This window comes from Ranitomeya variabilis, chromosome 1 (assembly GCF_051348905.1).
Source record: "Ranitomeya variabilis isolate aRanVar5 chromosome 1, aRanVar5.hap1, whole genome shotgun sequence".
In the NCBI taxonomy this organism is placed as follows: Eukaryota; Metazoa; Chordata; class Amphibia; order Anura; family Dendrobatidae; genus Ranitomeya; species Ranitomeya variabilis.
This window is the reverse complement of record NC_135232.1, coordinates 806,879,843-806,895,567: the sequence shown is the minus strand read 5'-3', so window position 1 is coordinate 806,895,567 and position 15,725 is coordinate 806,879,843. Positions and strand designations below refer to the sequence as shown.

Below are 15,725 nucleotides of genomic sequence, written 5' to 3'. Positions count from 1 at the left end.
AAGGAGAACTCACCACCTCTCGTGGAAGCCTGTTCCACTCGCTGTCAAAAAGCATGTCTTGATCAATAAACATCTCAATGATCACTTTTCCATATTGGTGTAGCTATGATAGGTGCAGAGGTCACTGTTGCACCTGGACCCTGGTGCCTCAAAAAGTTCTAAGTCCGTCTGCCACAAAACATGATATAAATATATAAATGGGACCTGGTAGATGAGGGGAAGGAGGGGACTAAAGTTTTTGCTTCAAGTGCAAAAGGGTTGATCCATTGCTTTTATATTTACAGTTGAAACCAGAAGTTTACTTACACTATATAAAAAGACCCATATACATGTTTTTCTCAATATCTGACATGAAATCAGAATAAACCTTTCTTGTTTTAGGTCAGTTAGGATTACTATAATTATAAATATTTGCCAAATGCCAGAATAATGAGAGAGAGAATGTTTGAAGGCGTTTTCATTATTTACTGCATTTTTATTAATTACTTTAAACAATTCTGGACTGCCCATATGAAGATGTCATTTTCGCCCAAGCGTTAACTTCCTGTTTGATGTCTTGAGATGTTTCGTCAGTATTGCCACATAGTCTTCTTTTCTCATGATGCCATCAATTTTGTGAAGTGCACCAGTCCCTCCTGTAGCAAAACAACCCCACATCATGATGCTGCCACCGCCAACACCAGACATCCCCAATGATCTGCTGCACTCCTAGTGGCTCCCTGGATATTAGATGTTGTCTGAAGAGCTCCATAAATTGAGTAATGGCAATCACTAGTTACTGCAGATCAGCTTCTCTACATTTGATTGGAGGCAGACAGGCAGTACCCGGCTGCAGCTGCTAACATCTGTCAGCTGTTGGTGGGGGGTGTCAGGTGAAGACCCCTAATGATCTGATATTATTGACTTATCCTTGGGATAGTTCATCAATAAGGTTTTGGAGTAACCCTTTAAATACCTCCAATTTCTATAAATTACTGAAATATTCACATATTGTACTCTGCATAAAAGGGAAAGTCTTTACAATGTGGCTTTTCACTTTATTGCTAAGCAACAAATAGGTAAAACTGTGTAATTAAAATTTTATATTGTGCACTAAACTATGCATAATTAGGGCTTAAAACATGTAAATGACTTAGATTGCAGATAATGGTTCTTTTCGCCTTTAAGGAAGTGTCCTCTAAATATCCTTTGCATAACTATATAAGGGAGTACTTGTATAGGGGGTGACCGAGAAAAATCCTTTGACTACCAGGACTCTAGGGAAAGTGATGTAAAAGACAGATATGACATATTGATCCATCGCTGGGACAGAGCAAACAAAATAAAGCCTTTCCTGGAGGTGAAATGTGAGGGTGGGTCACTACTGTAAAGGACAGCGCAAACCTGGTCAATCAATCATTGATATTTCTATTGAATTTCCTCAGTGTTATTTGAACCCACATTCATTTCTAGACTGCAAGGTGAACATAAGTGTTTGAATATCAGGGATTTCTTTACACAACCAGGGTTGACTGTCGAGAGGACGTCACTGAAGGTCTGGTAGTCTGAGGCCTCTGAATAAGAGGTATAGCACTGTGTCCGTGTGCTCAGGGTGTCACAGTCAGAATGGAAGGAATTCCATTACTGTCCCCGTGTATTCCTGTAGAATAGATGTGATCGCGTTAGAGAGTTTCTGAATGTTGGTGACGGTGTAGGTGTGAACCCTCATATCTATCCATGTACAAAAGCATCCTATTCTTACTAGAATTGCTAACCCCTGGTGCGCTGCTGAAATAAAAAAAAACAATATTACCTTCATAATTTAGGACGGTTTTTGTAAGTCTGCACTTATCCTACTGATATTTGTATTGGAGCATCTGTATTTGCACTCACCATATGATAATAAGCGAGTGGCAGTAATAGCTATATGGCATGATCAATTAATGGGAAGAACCTGTCACCCCCAAAATCGAAGGTGAGCTAAGCCCATCAGCATCAGGGACTTATCTACAGCATTCTGTAATGCTGTAGATAAGCCCCCGATGAATCCTGAAAATGAGAAAAAGAGGTTAGATTATACTCACCCAGGGGCGGTCCCGGTCCGGTTCTGGTCCAATGGGCGTCGCGGTCCGGGGCCTCTCATCTTCTTATGATTACGTCCTCTTCTTGTATTCATGCTGCAGCTCCGGCGCAGGCGTACTTTGTCTGCCCTGTTGAGGGCAGAGCAAAATGCTGCAGTGCGCAGGCGCCGGGCCTCTCTGACCTTTGCCGGAGCCGCAGCGTGAAGAGAAGAGGATGTCTTCGTAAGAAGATGGGAGGCCCCGGACCGGACCGCGACACCCATCAGACCGGACTGCAGCGGGACCGCCCCTGGGTGAGTATAATCTAACCTCTATTTCTCATCTTTCAGGATACATTGGGGGCTTATCTACAGCATTCCAGAATGCTGTAGATAAGCCCCTGATGCTGACGGGCTTAGCTCACCTTCCATTTTTGGGGTGACAGGTTCCTTTAATATATGTATAATTTACTCTCTTGCTTTTTCAAATGCTCTAGATACAAGCACATCCAATCATCTAACATGGGTTATACTTATTAACACGTGTATATTGTGCATTTGTTTTGCAAAGATATGATTACAAATATTGATAGTTTTCATGCAAATTGGAATATCTAACGTGTGGGTATCTGGTCATTGGTTTTGTAGAACTTACGAACAAAAAAACTAAGCTGTATATTATATAACGTTTAAATCATCTCCCTAGCCACCTATACTGGGATTAGCCATTCAGTTATCAATTGTGTGTTTTTTAATGAATTATTCAATAAAATTGTTATTTTTATATAGCTTTATGGACTCTTGCTTCTCTGTTTTTTATATATCTTTTTGAGTTGCTATGCTGATAGGCAATTGACATTCTGATCAGATATTCAAATCTGGAATTATATAGCAAAGCACTAAAATTTGCCAATCAGTGGTGTGTGGGGGCGGAGTTATACAGAGCTCAGCATTCAGAGAACTGCTAGATCTGCAGCAGAGAAAACAGTGATTAAATGACACAAACAGATCAGTAAGTGACACATCACTTGAATCTCTGCTCCTACATCATGACCCTCAGATGGTGTAGCAAAATCCTGCTGACAGATTCCCTTTAAAGGGAACCTATCACCAGGATATTATACCCCAAACTAGTTGCACGTTTGTACAGAGGCTTTCAGAATGATTAAATACTTACCTAGTTTATAGAAAGCCTTTTGTACGTTTTAGAAAAAAATCCAACATTGAAATTATATGCCAAGCGCTTGTGATAATGCACTTGTGGCACTTCAAAAGCTCTCCCTCTTTAGTCTCCGCCTACCTCCCGTCTCTGACTTACAGGTCACTCTTATTTCAGTGATCTGCTTTTCCTATTGAGGTATCTTGCCAGTGCCTGGGTTTATGCAAAGTAATGTCCTCATATTGTCACATTACCCAATCAGTTGATCTAAACATTCTCTTTCACCACCCCCATACCCACTGCCACTGAGGATGAGATGGCAGAGGCAGGCTGTGGTGGGGTGGGGGGATAGGTAAGCAAAGCAGTACAACTGTAAGTGCATTATACCATCTCGCTGCACTTGCGGCACTTTAGCATACAATTTGGGTTTCTCTAAAATGGCAAAATGGTTTTCTATATGTGAGTTAAAGGGAATCTGTCAGCAGATTTTTGCTTTCTAGTTTAAAGACAGCATAAGATAGAGGCTGAGACACAGAGTTGAATGATGTGTCATTTATAACCATGTGTGGTGTTGTTTACTTATAGTAAAGGTTTTATCATATGTGATTAGTATAACTAGACTTCACTAGTCCATCCACGCCCTCTCCTGCGATAGGCAGCTCACTGTTAATAGCCATTACATATAGAGAGCCAGGTGTGGGCGGGGTTAGCTTTCTCAGCTCTGCTTCATTCTACATTTAAAAACTTTGATTGTATCACAACTGCTGCACCCAATAAACTAAGGGATACTTCAATGGATTCAGCTTCTCTTTTCCTATATTATTCTGCTCTCGGATGTGGCAGCAAAAACCTGCCGACAGATTCCCTTTAAGGATGTAATCTTCATTAAAGCAACTTTACAAACATAGCACTAGGGGTATAAACCTGATAACAGGTTCCCTTTAAAAAGGGATTTGGCAAAAAAGACTAGACTGACATACAGGTAAGAGGGAGCCATATTTCAGAAATAGAGAGGTACAGGAAGAAAAGAGAACCAATGCCAGATTCAGGAGGAAATGTGGTGATAGATTCCATTTTAAATCCCTTTAAAGTTACAAATGTGGCATGTTACCAATTCAATACAATCTTGCACCATTCAGTAAAAAGCATATACTGTAACTAGAGGTCAGTGGCATCTATGACAGCAATCCAGGATAAAAAGGTGACATATTTGGTCTTTTAACTTTGGAGCCTATGGGTGATGGTTTTGCTTGTTTCCATGAAGGTGGTTTTGGAATTTTGTTGACGGCAGCAGTTACACACAATTTTTAGGCATGGCTTCAGTGTAATAGCATCATCCATTGGTTTTAACTCCCATTAGCATACCATGAGCCATGCTGCTATGATTCTTGTATTTTATCATTCTGATACGGTAAATAGGGAATTATTCTGGAAGATATCCTGGCCATCTGTAAGCAACTTCTTTACTTGTGCTTGAAATGCAGGATGAATATAAACCAGAAAAGGCGTTATCCGAAGATGATCTAAAAAACGCAGTAAGTGTACATCATGCTCTGGCCTCAAAGGCAACAGACTACGAGAAGAGACCCAACGTCCTCAAGCTGAAAACCGCAGACTGGAGAGTTTTTCTTTTCCAAGCACAGTAAGTGTATTATTATTCGGAAACAATGTAACAAATCAAATATGCATTTGCCTTTTTGTATTGCTGTGAAATAGCACCATAAAAGAACTAAATTCAAATGTTTCTTAGAATTGTGTGACTTGTGAATATTTTTGAGCAGACTATCAAGGTGACAAATCTTGAAAAATAAATGTTGATATACAGTATGTCCAATGCTTTATGTATAGGAGCATTAACCCCTTCACCCCCGGAGCTTTTTTCGTTTTCGTTTTTCGCTCTCCTCCGATACCAGTAGCGTCTCCAATTTTCGTGATCTGGGGTCAGGTGAGGGCTTATTTTTTTGCGTGCCAAGCTGGCGTTTTTAATTATACCATTTTGGTGTAGATACGTTCTTTTGATCGCCCGTTATTGCATTTTAATGCAAAAAAACGTAATTTTGGCGTTTTGATTTTTTTTCTCGCTACGCCATTTAGCGGTCAGGTTAATCCCTTGTTTTTATTGATAGATTGGGCGATTCTGAATGCGGCGATACCAAATATATGTATGTTTGATTTTTTTTTAATTGTTTTATTTTGATTGGGGCGAAAGGGGGGTGATTTGAACTTTTATATATTTTTTATTTTTTTTATATTTTTAAACACTTTTTTTTTTTAATTTTGGCATGCTTCAATAGCCTCCATAGGAGGCTAGAAGCATGCACTACACGATCGGCTCTGCTACATAGAGATGAAGTACAGATCACCTCTATGTAGCAGAAATCCAGGTGTACTTTGAGCGCCGACCACAGGGTGGCGCTCAAAGCAATCAGCCATCAACAACCATAGAGGTCTCAAGGAGACCTCTGGTTGTTATGGCAATGCACCGCTGACCCCCGATCATGTGACGGGGGTCAGCGGTGCGAGCACTTCCGGCCGCGCGGCCGGGAACGCTAGTTAAATGCCGCTGTCAGCGCGTGACGGCGGCATTTAACTAGTTAATGGGCGCGGGCGGATCGCGATTCTGCTCGCGCTCATTGCGCGCACATGTCAGCTGTACAAAACAGCTGACATATCGCGGCTTTGAGGTGGGCTCACCGCCAGAGCCCACCTCAAAGCAGAGGATTTGCCAGCTGACGGAATAGTACGTCAGCTGGCAGAAAGGGGTTAAACCTAGAAATGAATGATGAAGACAAGTCTGTGCTCACATTATTGGTCAATATGCCGGATTTTATGCATGAACTGGAGGCTAGCCAGGACATAAGCTATGAGATACTCCAGCTCACTGTTTCATTAGCCATATTTTGGTGGAAATTTGGGGCAGTCAGACTTTAAAAAATGGTAAAAGGCAGAATATGTAAGATATCATTGAAATAACAAGCCCTTGTTTCTCCTGCACTGCTGCTTCAGTGGTCAATTGGGATCGAATGTTATGATGTCCGTTCTTCACCTGCTGAGGCCAGGTTACTGAATTCGGTATGCCACGCCAACTAGACCCTGCAGATGAGGTGCACCATTCTGCTTTAAGGTGGTGAGATAAGTGCTTGTTCACACGTTATGTTTTGCCACGCGTTTTTGCGTTGGAAAAAACACAGCTTTTTACAGTACCACCCAAGTGAATGAGATTTTGAACCATCCGAAGTGAATGAGAATTTTTAATCTGCAGCATGTCTATTCTTTCAGCGTTTTTCACCAATTTGAAAGAATAGGAATAAAATGCAAGTAAAGTACATAAAAAACGTACATATTTTACACAGTGTTTTTCCTGCCAACACTCTGTTTTTTCCTGCAGCAAATAATCAACGAGTGCACATTAGGCTGTGTTCACATTCAGCATTTATGAATTTTTTCATGCATTTTACAGTACCAGCAAAAGCTTTATCCCCTTCGTAAGTTTACCTCATGGTCGGGAAGGGGTTCCCGCAAAATGACGCATACTTATGTCATGGCGATCATTCGGGTGAAGGATCAGTGTCCGTACGATCACCACTGGGAACACGACTTGAGTGAAAGCTGACCCTGGCTGTCACAGCCAGGAGTGGTGCCCACACCACCTCAGCCCATTTAACTCCCCAAAATGCTGTGATCAATAGCAATCGCAGCATTTTGAAAGCTGGGAGAGGCAGAGCCGATCTGAATTCTTTCCATGGTCAGTATTCGCTCCGGATTGGATGCTGCGTACAGCCGCAGCATCCAATCCGCAGCTGCCAGATGTTACAGCATAGTGGATGGAATTTTATGAAATCCCATCTGCACTATGGGTGCAGTGACGCATATGGTACTGGTGTAATTGGTGGAGAAATTGCACAACAAATTGTATGGTCCATTTTCTCCTAAAACAACTTTTTTGTGGGAAAAATTTAAATTTTCGTTTTTTTCTTCCACATATTGTATGGTCCATTCTCTTATGTTACGCTTGTGAAAATGAAAAATTTTGTGCTGAAGCAACACTTTTGTGGATAAAATGCATTTTTTCAGTTTCCCTGCTCAAAGTTATAAAATTCTGTGAAGCATCTGTGGTTTCAAGGTGCTCACCACACCTCTAGATAAGCTTCCTGAGGGGTGCAATTTCCAATCTGTGGTCACTTGTGGAGGGGGGTTCACTATTTAGGCACATCAGGGGCTCTGCAAATGCGATACAACGACCACTATCTGTTCCAGCCAATTTTGCATTCCAAAAGTCAAATGGTGCTCCTTCCCTTCTGATCCCTGCAGTTTGCCCAAACAGTAGACTTCCACCATATATGGGTTATCGGTGTACTCTGAGAAATTGCACAACAAGTTGTATGGTCCATTTTCTCTTGTTGCCCTCGTAAAAATGCAAAATTTTGGGCTAAAGCTACCTCCAATTAGTGGCACTAGAATTTGTCGTCTTCCTTTCTGAAGAAGAAATATTTATTTTCCCAGAGGAGCATTGCATGGAATATAAGTCTCCTTACCTTGACCTGTTCAGTATGTCACTCTCCACAATGAGAAACGTTACCCCTTAGATATCCTTGATTAATTAGCTGTTTAGACCAGCAGTATCGTGATGTTGTTTGCCTGAACTATGTGTTCTCCGATGTTTTAGCAATGCAGGGGCTTGGACTGGCACTGGATCAAGCATTTCGGCTAGCTTCAGAGCAACATTTACAAGCTCTTTTCAAATAGTGCCGTGCTAGGTGCGTTGCCTATGAATCTGTCCTCTTCTGTTAATAGACTAATGGACAAGCAGTAAAAAATAAAATCCTCCATTTTTATGATTTGCAATTTTAACCATGTACAGTATGTTGATGGGATTAACCTATCTAATTCGCCGTACTTGCCATGAAGAGTCACTGCAGAAGGATATGCTTTTCCACATGGTCCTTTACATTCTTAGCTTGCTCATTCCAATCTTTGTATCTTGTACCAATGTCTTTCTTTAGGTTAATGACAGGATGTAGTATGTTTATCTAATAATTGAAGCATTGATGGATGGTTAAACACCCATATATTCTACTCTAGCTTTCAGAAAAAAAACAAATCATTTATGAGTCCAGAAATTTGTCATTTAACGGAATTATGCATATAATGAGATATTATTGCTGTCTAAGCTGATTCTTTCATGGACACTGCAAAATTGACATTAAATTTCAGCTATATATGGAATTATATAGACCCTGTCTAGGACACTCTCCCACTCTCTCAAGAACTGGAGTCTAATATATTTACTGTACCTTATAAATTATGTACCATACTCAATGCAATCAAAGCTCTGACAGCTCACCATGCCCCAGCACAGAATAGGATGACAGAGTTGTCCATCACTGAGTCCCAGTCACTCTGAGCAGAGGAATCGTGGCACTTTGTACTAGCAGTAACGTGAACGCCCCCTATATTTCTATTGACAGGTGACAGACCTGAGTGGGGATTTGCTTTTTATGTAGATTGAGTTGTAGCTTTTATTGGGAACATTTTACATAACGTTTGGGATCACATTGATCTGGTGCTCTATGCTGAGTACTTACTTTGAGGTTTCCATCTAAATCTCCGAGTGACGTGATTCAGATGAGACCCCTGAATTTGCTACTCACTATAATGCAGCAGCAGAATTACTCTGGACTTTGTCTGGTCTCTGTTCAATGTTGTCCTTCTTTTCAGAGTTGCACAGGGTTCCATCTGATCACGTAATTCAGTGATTTATACGGAAACCCCAGTGTAAGCGCTCAGCGTAGAGCGCAGGATAAATGTGAGCCGAGCCTTAGTGCAATATTTGGGAGTCAGAAAGAACAAATCAACCGTAGGTGAAGAATTGGCTCTATTTATTTTTTACGCCGTTCCTCATGCAGCATAGGTGATAAGGCGATTTTATTATTCGGGTCTTCTGGATTTATAGCATTTTTTATGTTTGACTCCTGTCACACTAAAATGTGCCTTTTTCTTTACAAAAGCAAGTTTTTACATCATCATATTTTGAGAGCTGTCATTTTTCCATATTTCGGCTGGCAGTCATGTGATGGCTTGTTTTTTGTGGGACAAATTGACGTTTTTATTGGTACCATTTTCGGGCACATTATATTTTTGATTGCCTTCTATTCAGATTTTTGGGAGACAGAATGAACAAAAACCAGCAATTCAGGAATTGTTTTTTGATTTTTTTTAGCGCCTTTACACATGTGCTAAACTTGATAAGGCAACTTTATTCTTTGGGTCAGTGCTATTATAGCAATATTCCCTTTATATAGTTTTTTTATATTTTTCTGCATTTACACAATAAAAACTTTTAAAGAATAAAGAATTGTCTTTGCAGCGCTTTAGTCTGAGAGCTATAACTTTAATTTTCCACTGACTGAGCTGTATGGCAGCTTGTTTTCTGCTGGAGAAGATTTAGTTTTCATTGGTACCTTTTTTATTTCCATTTGACTTTATCACGTTTTATTCCATTTTTTGTTCAACAGTATAATGAAAAAGCAGATTCTTGCTCCCTTTTTTTACCGTGTGCACTGAAAGGGTTAACTATTGTGACAAGAAAGCAGGTGAGTACCAGTGTCCAAGACTTCTTCAAATTCCAAATTTTAATATATTCAATTAAAAATAATTAAAGAGAGACAAACAATGTCACTAGTGGGTGTGCGGGAGAGATTATCGGCAAACGCATTTCGGAAATAGTTCTTTATTCGTTGCAGACATTGTTTGTATCTCCTCTATTATTTTTACTTGAATATATTAAAATTTTGAATTTTAAGAAGTCTTGGATGCTAGTATTCACCTGCGTCTTTTGTCATGACGCCCTGCGGCGTTGCTCTCTTCCAGGCGTTGGACTTCTGACATGGATGAGCTGACTTTTTCTATGATTTTTCTTGTTAAACTAGTGTGATAGTTTTATAGGTCGGGTCATTCCAGACGCAATGATACAAAATATGTGCGCTCTTTTTTTTACTTTTTTACTTTTTCCCTGTTTGGGGCTTCAATTTTAATTTTTCTGATCACTGGTCTCAGCTGCTTGCGGTTACAGCATCTAGAAGATTGCAAAGGGTTAACATTGGGACCTGATCCAATCAGGTCCCACTGATGTCACCTGTCAGAGCTACCGCTCTTCATCGGACTGCATCGGGGTCCTGAGCGCTGCGAGACCATCGAACATTGATAAACGTCGGTGCTGCACAGAGACCAGCAAGCACCAACGTTTATCTACCATGGGCTGTCGGGAACCAGTTAATAGGATTTCATAAGTTCTAATTGCCACAGTCAGCTTTTACTTTATTTAAGCAAAACCTGACACCTACAAAAGTGCTATTTAACTGCAGATATAGTGGTAATTTGCAGGTAAATTGTGTTTTAATCACGTTCGGCTGTGTAACTGGAACAACAGCTAGACCACGATTTGAAACTCAAATACACAGAGGGATAAAGTTAAAGACTTGGACAAAGCTGCTGTCCAACGTTGATATTTGTTGGAAAAATAGTCAACAATTGCGGAAGATTTTCCTTACCATCAAATATAACGATGAACTTAAAGAGGTTGTCCCACCAGATCTTAGAATAAAATAAACATATAATCACAAATGGGGCATTCTGGAATAATATAATATGTTAACTAAGAGCAGTAAAATGCATATGGCCTAATTTAAATATAATTTAATGATAAAGGATAGGAAACCTTGAGTTAATAAATAGTACAGATAATAAAATATCATGCCAACAAAAGTACCCCCCAAACTGAGTATGATAACTCCACAGTGAATACCCTCCAAGTATCCACATACCCTCCATATGCACAGTATAATGACTCTACTGTACCCCCCAAATAGAGTATGATAACTCCACAGTGAATACCCTCCACGTACCCACATACCCTCCACATGCACAGTATAATGACTCTACTGTACCCCCCAGCACAGTATAGCGACTCCGCCACAGTATGATGCCTGAACTGTGATCCCCATACAGCCCTCCATACAGTATAATGGGTCCCACATAGTCCTCCATACAGTATAATCGGCCCCACATAGTCCTCCATACAGTATAATGGGCCCCACATAAAAAAATATATATATATGCTCACCTCTTCTCAATATTCCACCGCTCTGGTTTCGGCAGTGAGCGCTCTGCAGCTCTTCATTGCTGGTGCAAAATAGTGACATTATTGTTGGACGCTGTATCCGTGGTTTGCGGTGCTGCCGAACCAGATGCCGCACCTGGGATGTGTGAATGCCTCTGTACTTAAAGGCACCCTGCATGCCCTCTATACAAACGCCCCCCGAAGAAGCTAACGCAAATCTTTTGTTGGAGTAACCATCCACACCACCACCAGGTTGTATTCAGGACCATTTTATTAATATATATTGAGACTTAAGGAGTTGTTTGGTCTTTTATCTCTGACTATTGTAATTTTTATACACTTGTGTACAGACCTTATTGTTACATAGGTTACCACCTATCTACCCTCTTGGTTGAAGCCTTTATTTATTTTTTACTGGATCACCAACCATGCACTGACACTTTAAATCTGAGAAAGACTGTTACATATGGTTTGTTTTGCACTTTATGTTCTACATATATACCTACTGTAGGGTTTACAGGTTTTTTTATTCAGGTTGTGCAAACTTGACATTTAGTTGGTACCAGTTGTTTTTGCTACTTCTATTCATTTATCCTGTTACAGTGTGCTCCCTGGCACTTGTTATCACTTTCTCCTTGTATATAATCCCTTTATGGATTTTTAATTATTAATATGGATTTTCAATAAAGGTTTGGTATACTTTACTCAGACACTTCTACTTCCTTTTCTTTTCGGGTATTATTATCTGCATTATTTATTAATGCAAGGTGTTTTATCCTTTGTTATTACATATTTAAATTAGGCCACTGGGCCATGTTTTACTGCTGTTACATAACATTATATGATTATATGATTCCAGTAAGCCCCATTTGTGATTGTGTGTTTTATTTTATTCTAAGATTTATTACCGTAATTAAAATGCATTGTTCTTTGGACAACCCCTTTAATTGTGTGTCCATATCAAAGGTTTCATCACTATATTTGATAAGGAAAAATGTCCTCAATTGTAAACTTTTTTTTAAATAAATATTAAGGTTGGCCTCAACTTTGTCCAAGTTTTTAATTTTAGCCCATTGTGTATTTGAGTTTGACTTCCATGGTCACTGTAGACAATGGCTTGGAGGAATTTTATCCCATTCCTTTCTACAAGAAAAAAAGCTTCAGCTCCATTATGTTGGTGGGTTTTCGCCCATGAACTGCTCGCTTCCGATGCTCCCACAACATTTCTATAAAATTAAGGTGAGTCGCTTGACTTACCTATTCCAAAAGTTTAAAGGGAACCGGTCATTCGATTCATTCTGCCAGAACCATAGGTAGCATGTATCAGAGTCTGGCTGCACAGTTACAGCCCAACACTGAAACACTGCAGCATTTCAGAAAAAAAATATAGTTTGAAAAGCTCTCCAGGGTCTGTATGGAAAAATATGACTAGTTGAAAACGTTCCCAGACAGTTTTCCTGGTCCAGTTGATTTCCTGGTCCAGTTGATTCCTTGTGTATACATAGGAATAGACTTGTCTACTAAGTGAAGTCAGTAAGCTTTTCAAACAATGCTTTCTGTAAAACTTAGCAGCATTTTAGAGTAAAGCACACCTGGCTACAAATGTAGATCGGGCAGCATAAATCTAATGACAGGTTCCGTTTAACTTTATTCGTCTTTAACCATTGTTTTGTAGAATGCCTTGTAAAGGTCATTGTCTTGCTGCATGACTCGCGTTCTCTTGAGATTCAGCTCAGACAGCTATCCTGACATTTTCTATCAGAATTTGATGATAAAATTCAGATGTTATTGTCCATTCAGATGTTATTTGTAACTCATTTGTTCGATTTGGTTGTCTTTAAACAAGTACTCCCCTGTCTAAACGTGTATGCAAGTGCAATACTTACCGATTGCCGTCTTCCCCAGTTTCCAACGCCATTCCTTTCCTCTTCTTACTCATGTGACATTTTGACTTACCGTATCATACTTGCGTTGATGTTTCAATTGGAAATCGCTTTTACAATGTAAGTCTACAGAATATCAGAATGAGGCTCTATAGGTTTACACTATGAGGGTGGTGTTCTCAAATGTTTGATTTTCCGGAGCGCGCCGCTCCCCTGCCTACCTGCGCACTCCTGAATATTGTTTAGTCCACATCTTGCATTAACTGTGTGCTCTCTGCGGCATCAGAGGACTGCAGTTGAACTGAAGCTTGCTGGATCGAGCTATCTGGCCAGCTTCAGACCAGTGCTTACAAGCGCTATGGAAAAGAGCTTGTAAGAGCTATGCTCCTTGCCTAGGAGACTGACCAAAGCTGGTAAGCTGGATTGATAACCTAGACATCGATCTGTACACAATAAGATTGAAAAATCCCTCCATTATTGAAAACAGGGAGAATTTATAATAAGAAGTGAATTACCTACAGTTTTCCCTATTAAATAACTGTATATACATTGCTAGTCCGGTTTATCTTAGCTCCTAGAATGGTTGAAATTATTGTTCTTTATTATGTTCATCTCAAGGTGACATCAATATTCATTACAGGTAAATCAGTGACTATTATAATTAGCGCTGTAGAAAAAATTACTGCATTGCAAATTGTACAAATCAAATATACAGTGATCAGTTCTGGTATGATGACCGCACACAATGCTCATGCATTTTTCTCTTGTAGGAGCACAGAAGAGATGGAGTCGTGGATAAATAAAATTAATTGTGTGGCTGCAGTGTTTTCTGCTCCACCGTTCCCAGCTGCTATAGGATCCCAGAAGAAATTTAGCCGCCCGTTACTGCCTGCTACCACTACCAAGCTGTCTAAGGTTTGTGATTCAACCTGTGCCTTTGGCGCAGATTTCTATGTGATAATGACATTCTCCGCTTTAATTAATCATTGAAAATTCTTCACTTAGAAAGTTATTTCAAGCTTGAATTCATTTTCTTCCCACATCTAAAGACATTTAGGAAAGAATTATACTTTCAGTCTTTGAGGCTTATGTACATGGACAGTTTAGGGAAAATATTATATTTTCTTCAAAGATTGTTCAGTAGTATCAATCTAATAACAATCTGTTAACAAATACATGGTATACATTTCATTTTTTGTCATATTTAAATCATGTTTTTAAATTTGTTCTTCAATATACATTACATGAACAAAAGTGTTGGGACATCTAATCATTTCATCGTCAGGAGCTTTGATGATATCACATTCTAACTCCATAGACATTAATATGGAGTTTCCCTCCAGACTCCTTTGGCAGCATACTCTATCCTGGGAAGCCTTTCTATAAGATTTTGTGGTGTCTGTGTACAATTTTTGGGCATTCTTGCAGAAGAGCATTTGTGAGGTCAAATACCAATGTTAGACGGGCCTTGCTCAAAATTTCTGTTCTAGTTCATCTCAAAGGTGATTAATGAGGTTGAGGTCAGGGCTCTGACCTATTCAATCAGATTTTTACGCTCCTAACTGACCCAACCTTGTCTTTATGGACCTGGCTTTGAGTACTGGGTCACAGTCATGCCAGAACAAAGAAGGGCTTTCCCCAAACTGTTCCCGCAGATTTGGAAACTTACAATTGTCTAAAATATCTTGGTATACTGGAGCATTAAGATTTCAATTCACAGGCACTAAGGAACAAAGGACAACTTATGAAAAACAACCCCATAGTATTATTCCTCTTCCACCAGACTTTCCAGTTGACACAATACAGTCAGATTGGTAACTTTCTCCTGTCCTTTGACACGCCGAGACTCGTCCATCAGATGGCAAGATGGAGATGCATGATTCATCTCACCGCAGAACATACAGGTTTTGGCTATTGGATCTGGAAATTATTACTAGAGGACTAGTTGTCTCGTACCTCGTCCTCCTGCTCTGAAAACTTTGCTCATACCACTGATTAGCAGCTTTCCGCCAGTGTACAGAGTACAAGGGAAACTGCCAATCAGTGCAGCGGGCGAAGTTATACACAGCTCAGCATTCAAAGATCTGCAGAAGAAAAAATTAGTAATTTTATTAAAACTAAACCAAGCAGTCCAGTATGTATTACATCACCGGAATCAGCCTATCTGTCTCCCTGTCATGTAGCTCTCAATTTACATAGTAAAATCCTAGTGACAGATTCCCTTTAAGGATGCAGGCATTTTTTTTTATATTTTCATCACTGCATTCCAAATGCCATGACTTTTTTTTTGTTTATTTTTCCATCAATATAGTCATATGAGGACTTGTTTTTCTCTGGGATGAGTTATATATGAGTGACACCATTTTGTTGGACAGATGTACCAATGGTGAAGCTATTTGCATAGAAGAGCCACTGTAAATTTTGTCTTGAGGCAGATGACCTACAGTACAGACCAAACGTTTGGACACACCTTCTCATTTAAAGATTTTTCTGTATTTTCATGACTATGAAAGTTGTATATTCACA

At 39.7% G+C, this 15,725-nt stretch overlaps 1 protein-coding gene across 8 annotated transcripts in view; it reads left to right on the top strand.

Annotated features, from left to right (window-relative positions):
* Positions 1–15,725, top strand: part of PSD3 (pleckstrin and Sec7 domain containing 3) — a 741,896-nt gene that overhangs the window by 686,214 nt on the left and 39,957 nt on the right. For all 8 annotated transcript variants that reach the window (XM_077274259.1, XM_077274266.1, XM_077274275.1 and 5 more), the window contains 2 exons: positions 4,682–4,839; positions 13,970–14,114. In XM_077274259.1, coding sequence (XP_077130374.1) covers positions 4,682–4,839; positions 13,970–14,114 — 303 coding nt within the window. The remainder of the gene's footprint in view (positions 1–4,681; positions 4,840–13,969; positions 14,115–15,725) is intronic.